Source organism: Parambassis ranga, chromosome 2, assembly GCF_900634625.1.
Source record: "Parambassis ranga chromosome 2, fParRan2.1, whole genome shotgun sequence".
NCBI lineage: Eukaryota > Metazoa > Chordata > Actinopteri > Ambassidae > Parambassis > Parambassis ranga.
In genome coordinates this window covers 3,426,298-3,451,736 of record NC_041023.1, presented here as the reverse complement: position 1 = coordinate 3,451,736, position 25,439 = coordinate 3,426,298, and the positions used below count along the sequence as shown (strand labels likewise).

General features: G+C 44.6%; 2 protein-coding genes across 19 annotated transcripts in view; both read left to right on the top strand.

The window, feature by feature from the left end:
• Positions 1–883: 883 nt before the first annotated feature.
• Positions 884–3,289, top strand: ndufs5 (NADH:ubiquinone oxidoreductase subunit S5). Its single transcript, XM_028422296.1, has 3 exons — positions 884–1,015; positions 2,033–2,252; positions 3,085–3,289. Exons 2-3 carry the CDS (start codon positions 2,037–2,039, stop codon positions 3,187–3,189), a joined length of 321 nt encoding a protein of 106 aa, XP_028278097.1. The 5' UTR covers positions 884–1,015; positions 2,033–2,036; the 3' UTR covers positions 3,190–3,289.
• A 2,819-nt stretch (positions 3,290–6,108) lies between these two features.
• The window catches only part of macf1a (microtubule actin crosslinking factor 1a), a 153,788-nt gene continuing 134,457 nt past the window's right edge, over positions 6,109–25,439 (top strand). For 14 of the 18 annotated variants that reach the window (XM_028422273.1, XM_028422264.1, XM_028422136.1 and 11 more), the window contains exons 1-2: positions 6,109–6,296; positions 10,716–10,950. In XM_028422273.1, coding sequence (XP_028278074.1) covers positions 10,728–10,950 — 223 coding nt within the window. In that variant the 5' untranslated portion in view covers positions 6,109–6,296; positions 10,716–10,727. Of the gene's footprint in view, positions 6,297–10,715; positions 10,951–17,771; positions 18,609–25,439 lie in introns of those variants that run through there. The other 4 variants (XM_028422257.1, XM_028422249.1, XM_028422191.1 and 1 more) reach the window with 4 other exon arrangements.

Genomic DNA, 25,439 nt, shown 5'->3' with positions numbered 1-25,439 from the left:
ATCACTAGTTTCTGCCTGCCTGCCTGTGAAAAAACACACGAATGTACCACGGATGGAAACCCCAGACTTCCTGTGAGTGTTGCATTGGACAGACGTGTCCGGCCCTCATCTGAAAAAGGTTTTATAGATAGCAATATTTAAGTGTTATTATACTGTTTGTGTATTTCCTGTCACTGTTAAAGCCCTGATCTGATCAAGGGGTTCTACATGCAGGACTGTGAAAGACAACTTGTGGACCTTTGGGGAAAAAAAATAAAAACACAATCTGATGTTGCACCAAAGCAAAAAACGTTGTCGTCATTTATACTACAGTTACAGTTACTCTGGTAGAATTTCTTCTTTGCGTCCCATAGAGAGGAAGAAAATCCTACCTACAGTACGTTTGAGGCAGAAATAACCTCTCAGGCACTCTGTGGTCACTTTTTGGCAGCTGGAAATTCAGTTTATGAGGTGTATTTGCCCTTTAGAGGTGTTGTTAACAGGTACAGATGGGCTGGTTTGACAATAATCTGTTAAATATCACAGACAAGAATGAATCCAAGTCCTTTTGAGGCAGAAATAAGCCTCTGGGCTCACTGTGAGGGGCCACGATCACTTTTTGGCAAATGAAAAATTTCAATTTTTGAGGTTTATTATTTTAAAGGGGTCTTCAAGGGTATAAAGGGGCTGGGTGAATTATAATCAAAACTGAATTCAAGTCATTTGGAGACAGAGCTAATCTCAGAAAGTAAGACCAACCACATGTTCTCCCCTTTATTCATAACCACATGAGTAAATATCGTCATTAACAAACATATAAACATTTATTAGACGCAGCAGCCTCAGAAACAAAAGCCTACGAGCAGCATTTCCTGGACACTTGTGACTACTTTTAGGCACAGCAGCGGCGAATGGAGGATAAACGCCACAGCAGCCACGCCTCTTTACAGTAGAGCTCACCGCTTTACGGCCGTGTTTTGCTCAGACGTAAAGCGGAACGCTTGGACTCGGTGGAAGGTGACTCGAACAAAACTCGGTAATTCGCAGATATTTAACGGGTAACACCGTCATTATACATCATGTGAACTTCTTAGCTACATCTTATAATATATTTAGTGTTCGTAAACAGCAGCAGTGTATAAATATTGTAAAATAACAGCGACCTGTGTTTAGCACGAACAGGCTGTCATTGAAGCAGATTCTCGGCGAATACAAGCAAAAATCTAATTCACCGGATAGTTGTTAATAATTTTATACATTTACTGACTCATTTTACAGGCGGGAAGTTCTATATATTGATATTTGTCCAGTAAACAGTAGCTAACCAGTTATAGCTATAACAGCTAGCTTAGAGGCTAGCTAGCTATCTGCTATAGCGTTAGCAGCGAAAACGTAGAAAACTGTTTTTGGCGTCTTGTTACCAGCTAATAAAATGTGTTTAACATATTTTTCTTTTGGATATTAGTCATCTTGGTTGATTGGAGTAAAATGTACGACTTTAATATTTTACCGGATGTAGATCTAAGAAGTTAAGTTTGTTTAATTTGTCTCATGGATGCAAAAAACCATCAGTCTTCAAATCAGTGTTCAGAACTATAGGGTGTGAAGTTATCTAGATTTAACTGTTAATACAAATTCATTAATACAGAATTAGAACTATGCTGTGCAGCTTCTGTTTCTGAAACTAAACAAGACTAAACCTAGAACTGCAGCACCTTCTTTACCCTCTGTTGGTTGTGTTTGACTTAAACTAATTCAGAATTATTTCTACATTAACTCTCTTTATGTCTGTCTTCCCTCCGTCTGTGCCCTTCCCTCCTTCTCACCACATAGAATAGAATTGAATATACTTTATTAATCCCTTTGGGGAAATTTGGGTACCAGCAGCAATACAACACCGACAGTCAGAGCAAGAGTTAAATAGAATAAAATAGAATACAGTACAGTAAAAAATAAAGATAAGAGGAATTATGTACAAACATTGCACGCCAGCATAGATGGTAATGCATCATCCAGTTCTGGTGATTATATTTTTCTGAACATCCTTCCTCAGCACCATGCCTATCGTGGACCTTCAGTCGCGGCTCGGCATCAACATGGACCGCTGGATGCTGGTGCAGAGCGGAGAGCAGCCCTATAAGAGGGCGGCGCGCTGTCACGCCTTCGAGAAGCAGTTGATCGAGTGTGGTGATGGCATCGGGCAGGTCCGCGCCAAGAAGGAGTGCCAGTTGGAGTATGAGGATTTCTATGAGTGCATGCACAGGCAGAAGACGGTGAGTGTTAGGATAGAAAGGGAACCTTTACTCACTTTGTCTTTTATTGATCTCATGGGCTCATTTCATATCGACACAGAGGTCACAATAATTTGCCAATAGAGTGGAAAACAAATAATCAATCTGCTGTTTGGTAATGACAGTGCCTGCTGTGAAATGACCACTTTTTAATGCCAAAAAATTAATATATTTATCCGCTGTGCTTTAATGTTCAATAGATTCACACTGAGCTCCTTCAAGAGTTCACTCCAGCTCAGCTCTCAGCACACAAACACACTTAGGCCCTGATACTTAAGATGCTGGCACTTCTGTTACACTGCTTTGTGTTTAACAGCCTGATTCCTGTATGGAGGTCATTGTAGTTAAGAAGCAAAGCACATGTGTGAAGCAGTAATGGAAACTATTTTAAAGTATGTTTAGATGAAAAAGTGGCTTCAGCATCTAATTTGCTAAGTAGCGTTGCAGTTAAACTGCAGCCAGGCTTGCTGACAGGGCGTAGCTGTCAGCAGAGACTGACGGCTGCACTGCTCACAGCTCACAGTGAAAGTGCCGCAGCGGCGGAATGTTCCTGCCTGGACTCAGATTCAGTCTTGCTCACTGTTCACGTCTCATACTTTGAAAACATGACATGATGATGGAGTGCTTCAGCTTTAACTTGAAGGTCTGACATAAAACGTAAAAATGAGAGAAAAATGATTGTAAAGGTTCAGACTTGACAGAAAAAAAACACAAAAGATGCAGATGCTTTCAGTCATTTGCATTTTCTCTAATTACGATGTCTCTCCTTCCTTCCTGCTCTGCTTCAACTTGTACCTCCTCTTCCTCCCTGCAGCACGAGCGACTGTATGCCATCCGTCAGCAGCGTGACAAGTTAATAAAGGAGGGAAAATACACGCCGCCAGCGCACCACACAGGCAACAATGACGAGTCGTCTTGAAGTAACACAGCTGTCCGCAGTTCTGCTCTTGTGTATAGTAAATCAGATATCACTATTTCTCATGTACAAGTTTAAAAAAATAAATGTTCATCAACTACCATTTCCTGCTTCTTCTTGTCCTTCTCTCTCCTTCTGCCTTCATGGGGTTAAGTCAGCCTCTCTTGTTTAAATTGACCATTTAAAGCAGGTTAATTCACAGTTTTTCATCAATTTACTGTGTGTGCAGGTTTAGAAATGTACAAAAATGTTTTATTTGACTTAAATATATAAATAGTATATATTATATTATATATATATTATATAATATATAAATATATAATATGTTCCTTAGAGTGACCACACACAACAAACTTAACAAAACCCAGTTTATTGACGGACCGCTGTGGTTCTCAGTGGAAGGTAAACTAGTTTATGTTCTTAAGCCGCTGACCTAATTTGCAGTGGATTGGCGAGTAAATAGTCCCAAGGGGGACAACTCAACCGCTCTGAAGAGAGATGGATATGAATGGATGCTCTTTGACAACCTCGATTCAATTACTGGCCTAAAATCAGGCTGATGGGATTAGGAGGAGGCGCCGCAAGCCGCCACAAGAGGGCGCCAAGAGCACAGACAATCACACCATGATCTGTTTCTTCATAAGGTAAACATTTATTTTTATACTTATATATACATACATCATATATAGCCTACTTTGTTGGATCTTGAATCTTACATTTTAGACAAATTTTTTTTCCAGACAAAAACTTTATAGTAATTCCCCGTACATAATTTAAAAAACTTTGTAGATTAGTTTTAACATGAACTTTAAAAAAAAACCTTGGTGTAGTTTGAGTACTGATTGTCAGATATGAAAGAGACTGAAAAATATTCAGTTTTATAAAGTACAGAAAATAAAAAGCCATTATGTGTGTTCCTGGCTCAGAAGGACATATTACTCCTCTGCATTATGTCGCGGTGTCTGTTGGTGCAATATAATATGTAACATATAAATCACTGAGGTTTTTATGTCTGAGTAAATCAGTTTTTCACTGAAGAGTCTCTCAGTCTGAAATCAGCAGGCAGCTTTGTTCTCCACTTGAATGCAGACCTACAGATAATCATGGTGATTTAAGGTCCATAACGACTCACAAGGTTTCAATTCTGTAAATTAAATTTGGAACCACATCATTTTTGTGTGTGTGAGACGTCCCTGTTTATACAGCGGGATGATCACTTTGGCTGTGCTCAATAATTAACCGATAAAGACAGACTCGGCTGTGCTGAACTTTACTCTTTGTTTATCGTCACAGCAGCCTGCGGTTCATGCGGCCTCACTGACCATTAGCTGCTGTTTGATTAAAGCAGTGCAGATAATCCAGCAGTGGCTCTCTGTGTGACAGTGGAGGGAGGGTGAGGTTTGGGATTATCCTGCAGCAAACCCATCACACAGGCAGCCAGTGACACCAGTTTAACTCTTTAAATCAGTATTGACAGAAGCCATCCGATGGCGCCCACACTTCTCATCACAGCTAAAAGGGTTTCAAGATGTCAGTGCTTGTGTCTCCTCAGACCCCAGGCTTCATAATCTGCTGTCACTTAAAGCTGTGTTTATTCTGTTTAAAGAGGTTTTTAATGAAGACTAGGCTCAACTGAAAGTCCCAGACACACCAAGTCGACATCAAAAAAAGCAGCAGAGCAGCATCTCACTTTGACTCCTGAGGGCCAAAAACTATGTGCAACAGTGGTGCACCTGCAGGAGAGGAAACAACCCCCCTACCACTAGGGGGCAGTGAGCTGTATTTGCCTTACATCTTCACGACAGCCTTGTTGACCACAGACCGACTGGTTCCTCTTCATTCCAGGTGTCTGTGTTGGACCTTTTGTGACTCGGACTGCCCTGTAGTGGCCCGTGAGTTCCTGCAGTGGAACATCGCTCGCTGTCTGTGCGTCTTTGTTTGGGTGAACGGCTGATGGGATGTTGAAAGACCGCACTCCCATAATCCTTTACTCTGTACACACATGGGGCTATGCTATGCAAACAGACACCAATGCCATACCACAGCCCGGCCTCCATGGTGGGGACATGTGCACATGAAGGTGTAGGCTGCCCTGTAATGGCCCACAGGTTCCTGCAGTGGAACAGTACCTTCATGCACACAAACACATTTCACCCATACAGGCCTAAAATATTGATTGGTGCCAATACATTACATGTGTATTAATATGTGGTCCCTGAGGACTCCTGGTGGTCTGGGGGGCTCTGACTTATCCAAGGTCAGCTCAGACCTTCTTCTCCCTGCTGACTGGGAGCGGCACACTCCACCTCTCCTCTCCATGTCCTCCAGCTGTAATCAATTTCTTTTGGAGCTACTCCTCCTTGCCTTCCTCCAGCTGTTTGGGGAGGGGTGTGTGTGTGTGTGTGTGTGTGTAGGGATTATAAAACCCCAGATTAATACGATCTCATGTGATGTAAAAACTCAGATCAGATCCTGCATCGCTTCTCCTGCGTAATCCTCAAATATATGTGAATGAGAAGCAGCTGCAAATATGCCAACGTGAACGCCCTTTTTTTTACGTTCACTCCCAAAATTGTGAGAAAGTGTGCGTGCGTGTTTGCGCGCGTCTCGGTCTGGGTTTGCTGCTGCTGCTCAGCCATGAATGACGCAGGACTCCATCCGAAATCTCAATTTCCGCGACACTTAACACACTCAATAGACATGGGTTAAGTGTTGAAGCCGTGAAAACTGCCCATTGAAGAGAGAGAGAGAGAGAGAGAGAGAGAGAGAGAGAGAGTGTGTGTGTGTGTGGACGCGGACCAGAGGAGGAGGGCTGGTGGGGGTTGTAGAAGGCGAGAGAGGGAGAGAGAGAGAGAGGGGGGGAGAAAAGAGGAGGAGGACTCGGACAGCCATTAACATTCAGGATCACGTTGCCTGCCTCTCGGCTCTTCTCTCCAGCCTCATCCACCGGCTGGTTCGGGTCGGTTCGGGTTTTATTTCGCAGGAAGAGGCGCTCACAAAAAAAACAAAAACCTTTCATCCGTCCAGGAAGAGAGGGAGCAGCGGCGGCAGCATCCCCCGGCCTCCCTCACGCTGTGCTCGGATTGAAGGACCGCTGCTGCCCGGTGAAGGTAAGCGGAGCTCTGGAGCTCCTGCAGCCTGCTCCATATCACTCTCATGCACATTTTGAAGGCTCGCCAGGGCCCGATCTGTTCTGATCTGTCCACCAGTGTCTCTCATCATGGTCACTGTAAACTCACTGTAAAAATCCACGCAGGGCTGCTGTGGAAAATGTGTCTTTTGTCAACGTGTTGATCACTGACACTCAGGTTAACAGCTCGGGTGTGTGTTTGTTGTAATAATCTCACATTATTGTTGAGTCGTTGTGTGTCATATTAAGCTCGTGATCTGTGTGTGCTGGAGGGGCTGGGCTGGAAACCAGCAGCGGACATTCACAGTCAGTGGAGGCAGAGAGGCTCATGTGGGTCGTGAGAAGCCTGCCGAGGTTCTTTCCCCCTAATGAGAGACTCAGCAGCGGCGTATAGAGGCAGCATTCTGTCCGCAGCGCCCGGACACAAATGGATAAATGTAATTAGTTGGTGTTATCATCCAAGCAGCGGCGGTGTGTTGGACAAAGAGCCTCCTGCTTTCCAGTCTGCTCCTGCATGCGTGCACAGAGCTCCATGTCTGATGTCCATTCATGCAAACACTGTCTCTACACACACACACAGTGAGTGAGAGGCCCTGTGGTGGCATGAAGCACCAGCTGCAGTTATTACTCTCTATTATGTGCACATTTATTGATCTGCACAGGCAATTACATCCCTCCATCATCACCTCCATCTCTACCTGCTGCCTGGATTCTCAGTGGACTCCATCACTGCAGGCTGTCTCCATGTCTGTCTGTCTGGAGAACTTCACTAATATTATGCAAGGAGCAGCCAGAGAGAGGAAAAAAAAACAGATTCAAGCAGGAGTCCCCTCCTGCCGCTTCGAAGCAGATGGTCAGACACACACGTCTCCTCTCGGCCTTATGCTGGACCTTCAGCGGCACCACACTCATCAGCTCAATCTGCACGAGCCACAACAACAACCCAGGATTCATTTCCATTTAAATTGTCTGCTCAAAGTGGGCTCTCTCTCTCTTATCCACCATTTTCCCCTGTGAGCTGGCTGTAGACACACCCCCTTTACTACTGCATGGTACAGTCTGTGCTGCTGACAGGAGAGCGCCGTTAGTGTGGCCTCGTTGACATAATCTGCACCCTGTGTTATTTTGGACATCAGTTATTCACCCTCATTTGGATTAACACACAGTCAGGTGGACTGAAGTGCTGCGAACAGGGTAAATGTGTAGACATGATGATGGTGAGCTATTGAAATGCAATTACATGATGTCACTAACATAGGTCACCCAGATTCCATGATGTTCACCTGTATGTTAGCTCAGCTTTGGTCTCCTCCTCCTCCTGCCGAGGGACAGATCTGTCTTTTTTAGCTCCACTACATCACATGATATCTGCTGTTTTATGCAAATATCCAGATTTCACTCAGCAGTTTAACCTTTTGTGGCTCTTATGCCAACGTTTTTGGACTATTTCTGCTCACTAAAATCCATCCATCCATCCACAGTGTTGTCTTTTTGATGTAAATAGTGACGTTCCCAAACTGTAGATATTGATCTGTGTGTGTAAGGCAGGCATACGTGATGTGACTGTGTTATTTCAGTTTCTTTCTTTTTGCTGCTTCACTTTAATTAACCCCCTCTCTCTCTTTTTCTCCAGTCATGCTGTGTAGTGTTCTGCAGTGTTGCTTTGAAGCTGGACCAGCGTGTGTGTGTGTTTATATATGCATGCTCTCCTGTGAGTGTAAATGCATGTGTTGTGGAGCTCTGTGTGTGTGTGGGAGCTCAGTCTAGCCATTCATTTATCCAGTCAGGCAGTGTGTTACTCATCACGTCTGGGGGCTGTGATTTAGGGGAAAGCTTCGCTCGTTATGTTCAAGTTCATGAAGTGATGTAACAACGTGGGCTTTGCAGCAAAGATTAGAGGAAGGTCAGATGTCAAAGTGGAAGAATAATGTTGAGTAATCCACTTAAAGGTTTCAAAAATATGCTTTTGTGTAAAATCAAAAGTGAATTAGCATCGGACGATGGTGTAATTAGCTTAGCTGTAACATTGTGTAGAAATGCGAGAGGCTGTGTGCTGAAGCTCACGCCCACAGCAGGCTTACAACTTATAATGTTAACGTGTCAGATCGGGCTGTAACTCGGCCCATGTTGTGTTTGCAGCGCCTTTGTTGTGAAGACTATGTGTGGCAGATCTGAGCTTTACTGTCCGTTGAGCATGGGTGTCAGTGATCCTCCCATCAGCAGGAATGCTTCTCTGGAATGACAAGAAGACTTTCTCTGGCAGTTGGGACCGTTGGTCGGCTCATGTCTGGTTTTCTCTTTCAGCCTGCGTCCCCGATTCTCTCTCTCTCTCTCTCTCTTTTTTTTCCGGTCTTCCCTTTTCTCTCTGCTGCTACACCTCTACATCTCTGTCACAGTCTCCCTCTGTTTAACGTTACTTTTGTTTCCTGCTGCACACACACAGACACACAGACACACACACTCAGGCTGTGGGAACAGACTGTGTCCATGTAAATTCTGGCTGTGAGTTATAAATCAGGCCAGTGAAGCATCCAGCGTGCTGTATCAGTGTGGCAGGAGCCAAGATCCCTGCAGGGATGTACAGTATAAGTCTTTGATACTTTTATCTGTATTATATCATCTTAAATTTTGCACTTTTTGTCAAAATATGATAGAAATTAAAAACTAAATTAAAGTTTCAGTCAAATAATGTTATAATAAACGACAAAAATAGAAGACATTTAAGTAAGCATTCATCAGTTCGGATGTTTTTTTTATCTAATTAAAAGTTTTACAGACTGACTTGATCACAAACCTCTTGATAAATTAGTCAGAATAACTTATTGATTGACGTCGGTGTTTGTTTTAATGAATAAATCTGTGACCGTGAGCTCAGGGCCTCAGCGTGGGTCTCGTCAGACAGGAAGTGATCTGGCTCCCGCTGCGTCTTTCCCTCCCTCAGAGGTCTGATTTTGCCTTCGCGGAGCTGTAATGACACGTTGCGGCTTTGAAGCTTCCATTCTGGCTCTATTTATAAAGCCGCTTGTTGCAGTGGCACTGACTCACTGTCAGCAGGCAAGAAACAGACTTACACACACAGCTATACACCAGAGGAGCCGCACAGGATTCTGGGAAGGCTTTAACCCTTTTATTTCTCTCTGTGTTACTGGGGAGACGGTGGGATTCAGGAAGTGGGGTTTTGCCAGCAGCAGAGGAGGTGGAGGTGGAGGAGGAGGAGGAGGATGGTTTTTGGCAGCAGTAGTGCAGATGGAAATCGCAGCCGTTTTGTTGGATTGAAACACTTTAACTGTGTGTGACCACAGCTCAGGTCACTGTTTAGTCTGCTGAACACACACTGATGTGACCGCTGGTTTCTGTCAGAGCAGTCTGTGAAGCTGTGTGAGTTCAGTGGGTGTGGATGCTTTTATTTTGAAAATTCCAACACGTCTCAGCTTAAAGAAACGTCTCGTCTACCCAGACACCCTGTGGTGAAATAAAGAGCCAATAACAGGCAATTCATTCTCACAGGGCTGTGCTGAGCTGAGCTCACAGGTATTGATTAATTGAAGCTGTGATGGACAGATCAGAGCATCAGGTCCCCAGAGTCCACACACACACACACACACACACACACTTCCCACTGGTGTGTGTGCTCTATATTCCTCTTTGTAAACTAGTCTGAGTGGTCGTGTGAGTCCTCCGTCTTCCTGGTGTATTGACTTGTCTTTAAAAATAGAAACTAGCTTTGAAACATCATCTCTCTCTCTCTCTCTCTCTTCCTCACTCCTCCTTCTGTGGCGTTGCTCGGTCCTTTGTTAGGAGGTTTTCTTCTGTCCTTCCTACCATCAGCTTTGAGCTGACTGCCCTTCATCTGGATTCAAGGATGAACTGGTTAGAATTTAGTGGTCAAAGGTCAAAGGTCACAATACATGTTTGACATTAACTCAGGGATCATGTGCTCACCATGGCAACATTTTCATCCGGATGTGTCAGAGATTGAAATCAGGCAGTGATATTGTATAAGGGCGTCACAGAGCTACGTACAGATGTATGAAACAGGGCTGGAACTTGCCTGGTTGGTGGAGGGATACGTGTAGTTTGACCTCCTTCATGCTTCCTCAGGCCTGTGAGCAGCCTCCTCCTCCTCCTCCTCCAGCTGCCACGGCCCTCTATGAACCCTTTAACTCCCGTCTCGACGTGAAGACTAGTTTAACCCAGTTGTTCATTCTCTCGCTGCATTACTACTGTTGTTGGAACTTTGCATCATTCATGACCCCTGTGCTGAATTATACAGCGTTGTATCTAAAACTCCTCCTTCTTCTCTTTCCTCCCATCCTTCCTCTGCTCCGTTCTCTTCTGACCTCTTTTCCCGTCCTCTCCCACACCCCTCTCTCTTTCTCCATCCTCTCCTTCCCTGCAGCCCTGAACAGAGATGGAGTCATCGGATGATGACACTCTAAGCGAGCGCTCCTGCGTCAGCGAGCCGTCCTTCCGCAGTGAACGTTCAGGGGGGTCGTTGTCCCCGTGTCCATCAGGGCTGGTGGGGCCGCCCGGAGACACGCTGCCGTGGAACCTGTCCAAGCACGAGAGGAGGAAGAGGAAGAGCCAGGACTCGGTGCTGGACCCGGCAGAGAGGGCGGTGGTTCGAGTCGCAGGTGAGGATGCAGATCTCTCTCTGTCTGTGTACTTTTGAGCAAGGCAGAGACTGTGACTGCTTCCATGTGAAGTGAGTGAGCAGGCAGTGCATTTAACAACATTAATGCCTCCACCCACATCTCACTCTGACATTTTCTCAACTTTTAATCACAGGGCTCCCCTCTGGCTGTCATTATAGGCCCAGATACTCTTTAAATGTCACAAAAAGAAGAAGAAAAATCTGTTTTTTCTGTCATCTTACAAACAAATAATAGCTGTGTGATCAAATGTATTAATACCTGTTATTAAGACAATTTTGAATCGTGAATTTTCAATGAAAGGCTACACATTGCACAAAGAGTTGTCTTATAATTTGTCATGTAGAGGCACAAGCTCCGCCTTGGCTGCCTGTGGTCTGTCCTCCATCACTATCTCTTCTGTCGTGGTAACAGAGAAGAGAAATGTGGGTTACTCCGTCCTCTGGAGGAGCCGGGGCTCCCCTGCTCGTGAAACCAGACAAGGCTGGCCTGCTATTAGATTCCCCTCTGTTATAGCGGAGAGGAGTTGTTGTTGATAATCGAGGCAGCTTTGCTGTGTGCTCTCACATCATCTAATAATTGTGGCCGTTTGAGGAGTTTATCAGATGAATTATGCCTCCAGCTTCCCGGATATTCCTCTGGAGGAAAGTGAAATAGAAGCTGAAACATTTACAGCAGAGAGAGGGCAGGAACGATGACAGGATCTGATCCGAGCAGCATCAGTGCCGTATGTTTATGAGGAAAACATTCTTAGTTACAGATGTGAGGATGTAAACATGAATGAGCTGAGTATTTTCCACTCTTCTTATTTTTCATGTCTTTTGGATGAGGATGTGGCGTGTAGTGGAAAGTCACAGCTGTGCAGTGTGTGCGTGTGTATAGTCAGGTTTCCTGGCAGCACATGTGAGCTGGGTCAGCGCTGTTTGTGTGGAGCTGATTTGGTTCTGGTGGCGGCAGGTTAGAGCTGATGGTTGTCATCACCACAAACCACCTGGGGGGATAAACACCGTGCTGCTGGTGAAGCGTGGCTTTCAGACTCTTCTCCAGCTTTATTTCCCATATGTTTTGTTTTTAACCCTTCCAGGTCTAAGGGTGTTTTGGGGGATTTTCCTTGCTTGGCATTTTTTGTGAATTTTTGCTCATAAAACTTTCAATATATATATATGTATATAGTAATATATATATATAGTAATAAATATATATATATATTACTATACTATATATATAGCATATATATAGCATCTTTTTTTTAACCTGGGCTTTCATAATATCCAGGCTATAGTGGTGTTATATGACAGTAATAAAGCAATAACTAATGTTTTTTTAGACTCAGCCAGGCAGTGATGTTGTGGTTTTGTGTGTGTGTGTGTGTGTGTGTGTGTGTGTGTGTGTGTGTAAACCCTTTCTGGTAACATCCAGCATCTCACATTCCGACCCAGCACTCACTCAGCCGTGAAGGCTATTGTGATGATATTACATTTTACATAATATGCACTATGTGTTTACACTGACCCCAATTTCCATTCACACTGAGGCTGGAATGTTGTAAACGAATACATTAAGCAGCTTAGGGTCACATACCTAAACAGGCCTGATGCACATACAGATCTGATTTGCTGTTTCGTTAAGAGAAGAAGGAGCTGCTCCTAGAGTAGGCAGACGACGTAATGAAGGCAGAGAGACACTGGGAGCTTTGTGAAGGAGAGAGTTTTAAATTCACACTGGAGAGGATGAAGAGCGGCGCTGCTGTCTGCTGAGCCTGAATGTCAACGACAACAGCTGCTGGGTCTGATGTGTGTGAACAGGACTTCGGTATTTACTGAATCACAATTTGAAGAAAGAGCAGAGTCCTACTTCTGTAGCTTATTTTAGTCTTTATGCAAAAAAAAAAAAACTTGCTGACACAGATCGGCGTGTGTGTGTGTGTGTTCATGCACGTGAACATCAGGACCCCAGTTTTCTCTGCCTGCATGTAACTTAGGCGTCCAGCGTCCTGCCTGCTGCTCTTTTCAGGCACATTTTTGTTTCTCTTCAGGCAACTGAAAGGAAAACCTCAGCTTAGAGAAGGCCCAGGCAGACAGTTCCCTGTTGCCATGGCGACGTGGTCTCCTCTGTTTCCATGGTTATCAAAGGCGAGTAGAAGCAATGGCAGTGGGGGTTGGAGGAGAGAGAGAGAGAGAGAAAGAGAGAGAAAGAGACTGACAGTGAAAGTAAAAGAGTGGGGCAAAACAAATAGTGTGTGAGAGAGAGAGAGAGTGTCAGAATTTTAATTTGGAGCTGGAGAAAAGAAAAGAAAAGAAAAGAGTGAGAGGAGTGAATGAACGAGTCAGTTTAAAAAGTAATGAAGAGAGGACACGAAGTGGAGTTGGAGAAAGAGAGGGGAAGGGGAGGAAAAAGAGGGCAGGGTTCAAAGAGGAGGAGGAGGAAAGAAAGGACGAGGGTGAGGGAGGTCAACAAAACTGAAAGAGAAAACGAATGAGTAGCAGAAAGAAGGACAAGAAGCGAAAATGCATAGACCAGAAAAGAAACACTGAAAGAGGGAGGCCAGAGCACAAATGTGGGAATTCAAACAGAAATGAAGACAGAAGTGACAGAATGTGACATACAACAAATTTATTATATTAACTTTACTGAGTGTTATGGTGACTTTAGTTTTTGCAGTGTTGTCTGAGGAGCGTGTGGTCAGTGTCAGGGCTCGCTCTGATTGGCTGTTCAACCTTATAGACTCAGGGCTGTCTGTAAGTGACACGAGGACTAAGACATCTGTCAGTTTTAATAAGCATGTGCTGCCGTAGCTCGTCCTGTTTCAATATTTTTGTGCGATGAACATGAACTACTGCCACCTGCTGGTCTGGAGAGGTATTTTCTGCAAGTTAGCCATCATCATTCAAATGCACACGTTCGGGTCTGACGTTGGTGACATGAAACGGTGTCACAGTCAGCTTTTGTCGCCTCCAGTTGTTGGATGTCGGTTCGATGTCGTTGGGCCTTAAAGCTTTTCAAACAGTCCAAAACAAACTCCAGCTCTCTGAAATGTTCTGTTGACACCAGCACCCATGTCTGTTTGTGGTCTTGTTGTGTGTGAGGATGTGTTAAATACACGTGTTTTGAAGTGACATGTGATTTCACGTCTGGCTTCTCTGTACAAAATAAGTTGATTTAATATAAATAATCACATTTTAGGTGGCTGCACTTATAATCTAATACAAGTGATGAAGGAGATACTTGAATACTTGGATGTAACACACTGAGTGGACGCTCTGCCTGTCCTCTCTGACTTTGATTAGTTGAGACGTCACATGGATAATCTGCATTCTTGAAAAGCTGTAACACATTTGCCGTTCTGATGAATGTTCTTGTGCATTACGGAGGGATTTTTAATATGATTGAGTTGTTGTGAAAGGTCAGACACTAATCCAAGTCACACACACACGCTGACAATAAATTTGATTCAATCTCCTGCCCGCCGGGTTTTTTAGGGCGCTGAGCTGCTTTATTAGGCTGTAATTCAAATAAAAATGCAGGCGTGGATAATCGGATCGTGTTGTTTGGCGGCGGAGGTGAGACCTTTCACTTTCCAGCTACAGGCAGGAACGGCAGCAGCAGCAGAGTCGGTCAGAGTGAAATGTTTGTGGCTGATGTGCAGGGAGGAGTTCCTGCTTTGGAAGGGTCGGTCATGCTGATATGTTGAGGACTGTATGTCCTTTTGGCTCAGACAGCACATTCACAGTGCAGCTGCACTCTGCATGCGGCGCAGACACACAACGATGACACAGTGACACATACTAAAACTGACACTGCAGACAGATAGGAGTGACAACCCCTCTGCAACACATCAAAACACATGTTCTACTGGTTTTATATATGTTTGCATGTATATATTTTACTGTAAATATCAGCCATGAACTGAGAAAAAACATAAAGTAAAGAAATAACAGTGTCTTGCAGTTTCAGCTGTTGACCACTAGAGGGCAGTATAAAGGTGTCACACAGATATGTTCCTATCTGGGCACCAGTTCTAACAAATGATGAGTTAAATCACCTTTTCTTTCCTTTTATAACACGTTTATTATTATAAATAATAAAAGAGTATAATATGTTTATCTCTGCCCTGTGATGGACTGCTGACCTGTCCAGGGTTGACCCCGCCTCTCACCTGTAGATAGCTGGGATAGGCTGCAGCCCCCTGTGGCCCTGCACTGCAGGATGAAGCGGGTTCGGATGATGGATGGATGTTTTTCTCTGGCTGGTTTATGCAGTGCACTGTACGGGAAATTAAGTGCTCCCAGGACTTTGAGACCAGGGTCACACTAACCCCTGTCTTATTTGTAATGACGTGTGTGTGTGTGTGTGTGTGTGTGTGTGTGTGTGTGTGTGTGTGTGTGTGTGTGGACCTCAGTCTGTTTATATACAGTCACACTATGGGGACGTGTCCTTTCCTACAGGGACAAAATGTCCCCATCACACGTACATTGCAAATATTCATGCTTCATATGTGTTTATGTCATATCAGCTTGTTGGTGTTGTGGTGTCCTTTGTTATTTATGATGTGTCAAGATTAAAGGCTATAGAGGGAGGAGCAGAGGGGGGTGAGGCGTTTGCTCGGTCCTTGAACCATATAACACACACAAGGCTGTCCATGAAGACAGACCGGCAGCCCTACAGAGTTAATGTGTACATATACAAACAGATAAAAGTGAGGGAAGCAGGAGTCAAACTGAAGCCCACTCACACACACACACACCTCATCTCTAAGTCAATGTTAGTGGAGCCATTCATGCATCTTTTATTTGGATTTCGATCCAGTATTGACTTCAGCCTGACATCTACAGTCCACATCTTCCCCCTGAGAGCGCCTGCCTGCTCTTCCTCCCTCCAGAGTGAATCTGAGCCTTCTTCATGCTCGGACATGACACCGTGCCTCACTTAGGGTCATCTTTATGTGTCTCCATGGGGTTAAATGAAATAATCCCTGCTTTGTGGGCTTTGACCTCAGGATGGTGTCATGCTGAGATTATCCACTGATGGGTTTATTTGGCAGGACAGCACCGTCATTGCATTTCAGTCTCTGTACTGAGGCTCTGTGTGTGTACAAGAATATGAATTATTTTTACCATGGGTCACTGTAGAGTAGATTCAGCTAGCCTTTAGATGGAAGTGTGCTCTTTTTATGTTTACACACAACCAGGAATTAGTCAGTGGCAGTAACACTTTAACCTCTGTACATATTTGCACATTTGCTTATTTTATTTATTCTCTCTATGCTTAAAATAAGCTTTTCTTTTATCTTAGTTTAGTTGTGTACTATAGTCATGTGAAGGGAATTTGCAAAGTAAGAATTTTTATTGCTCAGTGTAACCTCTGCTGTGCATTGAAGTGTTTTATTAGACCCACAAAACAATAGACACAAAAGAGGAGAGCAAACAATACAAAAGTGACCTGAGAGAGATGCAACAGTTATAAATGACCACAGATCGACCTGAAATGAAGCAAAACAATACAAAAAAAGACCAAAGAGAGAAGAAAAGTGACCACAGATTTACCAAAAATGAAGCAAAACGACAAAGACAGATGCAAAACAACACAAAAAAGAAAGCAAAGAGAAGCAAAGATAAACACAGAGAAGCACAGAGAAGCAAAACGACACAACAGAAACCCAAAAAGATGCAAAATGGCTTTGGACAGCATCAGAACAATCAAAAAGAGGAGCACCACGACCATTTAAAGGCACAAAATAATGACTCAAGATTATACAAACATGTTAATTAACAGAAACAGTTAATTAGTTTGATTGCTGCAAGGCAATCAAACTAATTAACTTCTTCACCCTCTTTCTTCTTCTTCTTCTTCTTCTTCCGTACGTTTTGTGGCGCAGCGTATCTTCAGCATACATTGACTGATTTCAGCAATTCAACTATCAAAGTGTTCATCTCACAGAGGACATTCCGGGTCAACTTCAAGTTTTTTTCAAAAAATTATAGTTTTTCAAATATTAAGCAATTTCAGCGTCATCTGCCAAATGCATCTCCTCCTACAAATTTCAAGCTACAGACTCCATTTTAGTCTTAATCATTAGCTGCTGCTCTATCAAACTTGTATTCAGAATTTTCTAATTCTGAATCATTTCCGCGCGCCAGGCCAGGCTGGAGTGGTTTTTGAGGTTACATGGCTGTTACCATGGTGACAGGCTGACACACAGAGGCATACAAAGCAGCCATATTTGTAGTCTTTATCAGACTTTAAGCATTATAGCTGTCATATAGATCATCCTTCAGCTGTATACTACTTTTCCACACTCAAATCACACAGCCTGAGCTTCTTATAGTCTCATGGTATTATTCCAGCCTCTGACCTTTCATACGGTTTATTCACAGGCTGTTCTTTAAGCTCAGTGACTTCATACTGTTCTTGTCTTCAGCTGTTTCTTTTTCACATCTTCCTAATATTCAAAGATTTTCTACTTTTCAAAATAAGAGCTTCATCTTTTTAAATTCTTAACCGTGTTTGAGCAAATTGAATTCAGATTTTCCTTCACATCAGCATTCAAAGCAATGCTTCAGCTGCAGCAATCAAACTTGCATTTTCTTCAGGAAATGCTTTTATAGTTCACATTCATCTGAGCCGTTTTAAACTGTCAGAGTTCGTGGTGCTGCAGGAAGAAAATAGTGATATTTAGTTTTTAAATCGCCTGTAAAGAGTTACTTCCAGCTGGGGGCGCTCCAGCTCCACGTCCACCGGCGGCCATGTAAGCTAGCTGCTAGCTGCTAGCTGCTGCTCCCACCGGCTCCTGACATTCCTGTGGCGGAGCTTCCTGGCGCGGCCGGCAGAGAGGGATGGAAGACAGCCACTGCAGGAGGAACCGAGAAACCTGAGCACAACAGAGAGAGAGAGAGAGAGAGAGAGAGGACACACACACACCGCAAAGCCGCGGACACAAGCGGCCATTAACGACTGGGAAGCATGCTGGGAGCTCGGGCGGCCCGCTTCGGATCCACAGGACGCCGACACAGCCGGGGATAAGAAGTCCGGATACCGCTTCTCTCGGAGCTGCGTCGATGTGGGGACGGAAACAGACACACTGACCGCCCCTTCCACGGACACTCATCTGTGTGTGTAGGATACACTCCCTCCCTCCCTGCCTCACACACACACACACACACACACACGCAGGAGGCACAAAAAGCAGCAGTCGCCGGGTGGAAGCCGATATTCAAGGAGGGGACTGGCGGAGACAAGACACCGAGCGATGCGACTGTGTGTCCCCGCACACACACGTTCAGAAACCATGGATAGATAACGTTTATGTAACCTCCATCCAAGTAGATTCATCTTCACAACTACGCACTCATTAAGCCTGTTTGGTTTGTATTCTGCCGAGTGTCCCCGGGGATTATCTCAGCCTGCTTGGAGAAGTGAGCTGCGGGGCTTTCAGCGTGCGCCAATGCATCAAATTCACTAGTTTCAACACGGGGCGCAGCTGAAGTGGACGGAGAGCCAGAGGAGAGCGGCGCACCGGGTCACTGCGGTAGTCTGCAGGCCGAGCACCATGGCTGGATTCATACCGGGGCTGCTGCCGACTAACCACAGCCAGGAGAAGGAGTTCGCACAGGCGTATGAAGATGTGCTGGAGAGATATAAAGGTAAACAGAGCGGAGCCTTCAGCTCTCCATCATCACTTTCATGTCATATCAGGTGTTTTTATTATGTCTGAGGGTGTAAGCTGATCCTCGGGCAGCCATCCAGCCATCCAGCCCAGGCTGCCACTTCATAATCTGGATTTTTTTTTTCATTGTTGATATTTTGGATACACAAAGCAGAGCTCTGCCACACTGCTGGCCTCCATCAGTGTTAGGCTGCCCTGACTTGTAATCACTTGTGTGCCTTTGAGACACCAGAGGAAGAGGTTTTATGGAGTCTCACCCCTTGTGCCTGCCAGCAGACTGGATTTTCCCCCACATGGCCTCATGTTTGCTGTTTGTCCTGTAAATATTAAGGCGGCTGCTCAGACAGTCAGTGGAAAGACTGAAAACACTGCTCACACGCCGCTGCAGCTTCATGTGTGTGTGTGTGTTTTATAATCCCAGTGACAGGGGGTGCTTTAAAAATGAATGCCTCTACTGAAATTGACTGTTGGGAGGGGTGGGTGAGGTGGAGGATGGAGGATGGAGGGGGGTGCTGACAGCCAATAGGCTTGGGTCACATCTGTGATGCTGGCACTGATGAAAAAGAGGTGGTATTTAATTATTGATTATGATAATGAAACTGAACTCCTGCTGGGTTTGGGACTCAGCCTGTATATATATATATGTGTGTGTGTGTGTGTTTAACAAACTTGATAGAAGCCCATTTGTGTGATGGTTTCAGTGACAGTTTGTAGCGTCTTTGCCATGGCAACGGATAGCTGTTGTAAAATGAGCTGTCTGTTGAAGGGAAAGTGAAAATGGAGCCAAACGGTGCAGATGTTTTCTGTGTGTCTCCTGAATATCAGCAGCAGAAAAGTGTGGTCAATTAAATTTGCAATACCTCCTGGCTCTTTGATTTTACAGTTCATGCCCATAACATTGTATTTTATTTGATGCGACCTGCATTATCCTGACATAAGGTGTTCAACTTCCATTTAAAACAGCTGGCTGCTCATTGCGGTCCACTCCTCAGCCTAAAGTGCTCTCTGTCCATTGCAGTCACTGTGGAGTTCTATGGAGGTTTGCTTTGACATATATAAGGCATCAGAGGTGCCTTTTCTCCCCCATGTGAGGGGTGATTAAAGGAAGTGAAGAAGAGTGCATTGATTTGACCAGAGCTGCACATTAGAAATGTCAATGCACCACAGACAACCTGACACTCGGGCTGAGTGTGAATGAGTTGATATAGTGTGGATGGTTTTAGAGTCTGTTTTCTGGCGCACACCCTCTCCCTCCTCAGAGCTATAATGAGGGTGTAACCCTATAGGCCCTCCCCTGTGTCCTCTGGAGTCAGTCCACCACAATAGGACTTGTGCTGCTGTATGTCACTGTCTAATCATGTTTAGCTCTTTGAAGTGTCAATAGCGTGCCTACTGTCTCGGGTGATATCATGTTTACGTCTGTCATCGTGGCTTCCTTCCCTTTGTCCCCTAATACGTTGGATTGTAGTAATTCTGATGCTCTGCTGTTCCTGTAATCTATATATATGTATCTGTCAGCCTGTATGAGTCACTTGTAGCAGTTGTCAGTAAGAATAGGCCAAGAAATGGGAACTTGGCACCCTGACTTTGCTGAAACTGGAGGTTGACACTTGATATCGTCTAAATCATTCACAAGCTTGGTTGTGTGTGTGTGTGTGTGGTTTCTAGTGTGTATATTAGTACTCGTGTGTGTAACAATGACAGGATATCTACTGCAATGGCAACAGGGTCATATATGGAAAAATACTGGGACCTGACTCACTCACACACACACTGAGTCAGTGGAAAACAAGATGGTTTGAGGCAGACTGACAGCAACATTTGAGCATTATGTTTACTCCAGTATAATGTGTAGGAAGCTGTGCTGTCTGCACTTATGCTCCTCTGCTGTTTTTATTCTATAATAATCCAAATTAGACAGGGATTATAACATTTACACAGACCTGTGAGGAGCTTAAAAACACTCCATGTTCATTAAAACATGACGGGAACAAACAGCACCATGAAAATCCTTTCAGAGCCAAATATAAGGCAGGAAAGCTGAGCGGAAACGGAACGACCGGACAGTCCAGGAGGACAGTCAGGAAACACATGGCCATATATCTGACCTTTTTAAATATAGACCTAAGAAAATGTGTGTTTGCCTAAAAAAAATCAGTTTCAGTTGAGTCAGGATGAAAGCAGTGTTTATGAAAACTCAGCATGTGTGTGAGGATTGCATCAAGATGTTCTCTGTACACTTAACACCTCTAACTCATCAGCCTGCTGGCAGTGTCAGCTTCTGGCAGCTCAGCTCTCCTGCTGCCCTGCGAGTGTGTGTGTGTGTTGTTGTTGTTGACTGTTTAAGCCGGTATCTGGTGGAGAAACAAGCGTTCTCTGTGGCTTTTTCTGCCCCTCTGGATTAATGTTTTACTGCAGTGTTTGCACTGTTGCACTGTTCAGAGATATATTATCATAACTGTTATAAAGGTTTCTTAATCTTAAATTCACTTGTTATAGCTTAAACAATTAATGCAGTTCTCTTCTGTCAGTGTTGTAAAACCTGGGTGTATACACTTATATATTATTACCTCATTTCCTGGAGAGCACTGCTGCCTTCTCAGCCACAGATTCCACCAGTCTCTTATGAAACCGTGTTTGATGCAGCAAAACGCTTATGGTTAATGGTTAAAGCTTAAGTTAACAAAGTAGGCATGCTGTTAACACCAGTGTAGTGCGTTGAAAAATGTCTTATGCATGTCAACAACCCCCTGATTGAGCTTTTTAAGATTAAGTTTACAGGCACGAACTTAAAATTATGTACAGAAAACAAGAAGTCAATGATGCTACACATTTATTTATAGTGTTACTCTGTACACACACACACACACAGAGGTCAGGGACCTAGAAAGCGTCACAGGAAGTGCACAGAGTGTCAGGAAGGCTTCAGAGTTTGGAGTGTTTGCTGACGTCCCAGATTTTCTGTGGAGCACAGGAAGTTTATCGGGCCTGCTCTTCCTGTCTCTCCACATCTGTGTTTTGTACCTGGCTCTGCACACGCTGTGAACACACAAAGGAGGCCTGTGCCTGTCCATCTACCCCATGAACGCTGTAAAAACTGTATCTGTTGCTGTTTTGAATATGAGTCGTCTCTTACTCTCCGCCATGCTTCCTGTCTTTGTGCTTCTGTCCGGACTTGATGTGACCCCATTAGAGGTAAAATTAGAGCTCCAAATGTCAAGATTAGATGGTGGTCAAAGTGTGGAAAATTTCACATCCGCAAACTAGGAACTGGACGAGTGATCTCTGACACAGGAGGAAATAAATGAAGCAAGGCAGGGTGAGGGAGACAGAGGAGAGGCCTGAGCAGAATATGAGAGAACGCTTTGGTGGTTCAGCGTAGGATCATTACAGCTGGATTTTTCCATGTGGCCTAGTTTTTTCTTTCCAACTTGCTCCTGGTCTTGTCTCACGATAGATCTCTGCCTGCAAGAACACAACCTCCCCTCCTCCTCTTCCTCCATCTCTCCTCTCTCTGTCCCCTCACATCACACTCTACCTAGTAAATCTTTGTACTCTTTAGGGATCAGTCAGAACCATCAATTAATCCCAACTTGTTTCTTGTGCAGCTGCTAATAGCTGAATGGCTTCTTCTCTCTTCATTGGTATTGATCTTTTCCCCCCTCTCTCTTGCTTCATGTCCTTCTCTCATGTTCTCACTTGCTTTTTTCATGACCTCCCCTATCATTTCTCTCTCTCTGCTTCTCTCTCCTTTTTCCCCACCTCCTTCTTCTGCCTCCTCCCCTCTCTGCTTTCCCATCTTTCCCACGTTACTTCCTGTTTAGTCACATTCTCCAGCAGCACCTGCCTGTGTCGGCAGGAAAAACCAAATGCTGTCAGAGCCACACAAGGGGAAACCAATCGAAGCCAGAAAGCTTACACTGCTGACTGTAGATGGAAGGGTGAGGAGGAGGAGGTGGGGGTGGGGGTGGAGGAGCCTTAAGGGAAATGAAACGTTCCCATATCTATATGGGCTCTGCCCGGAGGCTTCTCCACCCTGCTGTACCTGAACTGGCTGTTATTAGGAGCACAGACTTATGGGAAATAACAGAGCATTTGTACATTTTCAAGATTATTAAAGCACATAAATTAAGTGAAGAATGTGAAAGGAGCGGAAATTAAATCCAACATTAGGAGAGACGAGTCCATGATGATTCAGTGACTGCTAAAAGCATCTTTGGAGGCTTTCACGTTCCTTTCAGAGGGATAGTCCAGTTTCTTTGAAGTGGGTTATCCTCATTGTGCTTTTTAAAGATGGTGGTCTGCATGACCCCAGTTGCAAAAGCAGATTTCAGCTACCAACAACAATCATTATCAGCTTAACTGAACATTATTATGTTAATATGATCTCTGCTTGAACTTCCTGTCAGACATCCCTCTGCAATAGAGAAGGAAGGGCTCTAAAAAAGCCACCAGGCTCCATGTAACATATGGAATTACTGATTCTAGTGTCCACTTGATGCTACGTTGAAGAATGAGTAGTACTGCATACCTATTGTTTAATGCTGATTTTATTGCTGTAAGACATGTTTACAATGAGTGTGCACAGAATCAATGACAGTTCACTGGAAAATAATTCAGTTACATTGATGCTGCTCCTTCTGTATCTGCTGAAATGAAAAATACTGCGAGTCAAGATGAGACCCCTCTGGCACTCAGTCACTGTTACATTCTCCACATTTTATTTCCACATGCAGTAAATCTGTCACTGTGATGCCCCCTCCTCCTCTTCACCCCTCTTGGTTCTTACATAACGAGAACCCAGCTGATTTTTTTTAGTAAAATAATCAATGAGCTTCATTGTGTGTGTGTCAGGGGGAGAAAATTGGGTTGAATGGTCGTGAGGGCTGCAGCCAGCGAGTGTGAAATATTCGCTCCAATGTACAAATGTGTGTGTGTGGATGCATGTTTGTGTGGTAACAGTGGCCCTCTCTTCTCTCGGCAGCACACACACACACACACACAGGGCCTGTATTCATGACAGACTGTAATAGCGAAGGCTGTGTGCCCGACACACATCTTTGAAAACTTTTCTCCAGTGTTGTGCGGTGGCGGTCGTTGTCAAAGCTCCTGAGTTTGTGTTAGTGGAGCAGAGCGACATTTGTCCCGTCTCTGTTGGAGCTTCCTGGTTGCTCACTGGCTCTGGACTCAGTGTGCATTCATTTGAAATGGGGGGAAAAATAGGTCAAGACTATCAGTAGACGTTGCCATGCATGATGCATCACTTTGTGTGTGTGTGTGTGTGTGTGTGTGTGTGTGTGTGACTTGAATCAATGATAAGGCTCTGAAAGAGGAACACACTGCTGTGGCTTTGGCCTCTGTCACACACACACACACACGGTCAGACTGTGTCCACTCACAGCTGGTTTAATTTAAAATGCATTTTCTCTTCTTTGTTTCGACCTTCAGTGCAGCATTTTTTAAAGTGCTGATAAAAAGTGGACACATTTACGCTTCCATGGTGAGATAGTTGAACCTGCAAGACCACTGAGCACTTGTTCTTGCTGCTGTGTGTGTGTGTATGAGGGGGTGTAAAATGCAGTAGAGCTGTCACGATAAAGTAAGACGAGGGAGAAAGACAGTTAATGAATTAATTATGGACGCTGCTCTAAAAGCAGTATAGGGTACAGTGGTTAGTCTACAGCAGCAAGCATCGATTGCATGCTGCTGCACTGGATGGAACACACACACACACACACACACACACACACACACACCTCCACTCATATACAGGGCAGCCTGGTCTCCTATAGGGCACCATCTGTATGGTAAGGCTATACTGCATAATTCGCATACTAGCACAGGTTATTACACCTTAGTTCTGATCTCCAGCTCCTCGTCCTCGGCTCCTTCTCCTTTGTTCTCTCCTTTTTAATTTTTTTGAGAAGGCAGAATACTGCCTGCCGGTGTAGGAATCTATACCGCGCCTCCTCTTGTCTCTCCATCATCCTGTCATCCAGATAAATGTTATTCAATCAGTCTCTTTCCCGGTGAGACTGGGGCTGAGTAGATATGCTGGAGGAAATTTAGAGGCACAGTGGCTGTGTCTTTAAATTGCATGTAGGCCTGAAGTGATAAGATCTGCAGCAGTTCACATAGGAAATATGACTGAATCCAGGTGAACAGCTGGATGAAAGAGTGCAGTCCCGTCTGATTGGACGTGTGTTCTGTGTGGCTGTGAGCGTCGGCCCCGGCTTGTGGGCCACGAGCGAAACAAGCAGGGTGACTTTTAATCTGCTCCAGTTGCTGCAGCCTGTGACTCTCAGCTGACTGCGCACTCAGTGTGAGACTCCGCAGTGGGTCACACACACTGGAGTGAGGCCATTTCACAGGTACACACACACATGAAACCAAACAAGGCGCGGGGGATGTCGTGTGTCATACCACTACATGTTCATCACACTATGAAGCTTCCAAGTGTTATTTAAGGACATGGACGTTTTTTTTTAGATCAAATAAAAATAAGATAATGGTTCCATCCTAGTGTATTGCTTACAGGCCACACTCTATTAGCCGTGTGTGTGTTTGCGTGTACTCGTGCATGTGGGGTGTTGTGAGGATTTGCCATTCAAATCAGGCTGTGAGGGTAAGCCAGCCCGTCCTGGCGGGATGTCACACAGACAGCCCCCCAGCAGGAGCCAAGCCCTAATCCCATTCATCTACTTTAATACAACAACGCCATGACGAGGAACCAGGACACCCCTGTCACCGTGGACCGGTCCGTTCCCTCACAGGGGAGGAGGAGGGTGGTGGTGGTGGTGAACTGTGG

Bases quoted from the DNA above. Each gene is read 5' to 3' on its own strand.
- ndufs5 (XM_028422296.1), top strand. From the start codon at position 2,037: ATGCCTATCGTGGACCTTCAGTCGCGGCTCGGCATCAACATGGACCGC. The intron at 2,253-3,084 runs GTGAGTGTTAGG...TCCTCCCTGCAG, and splicing joins GCATGCACAGGCAGAAGACG to CACGAGCGACTGTATGCCAT.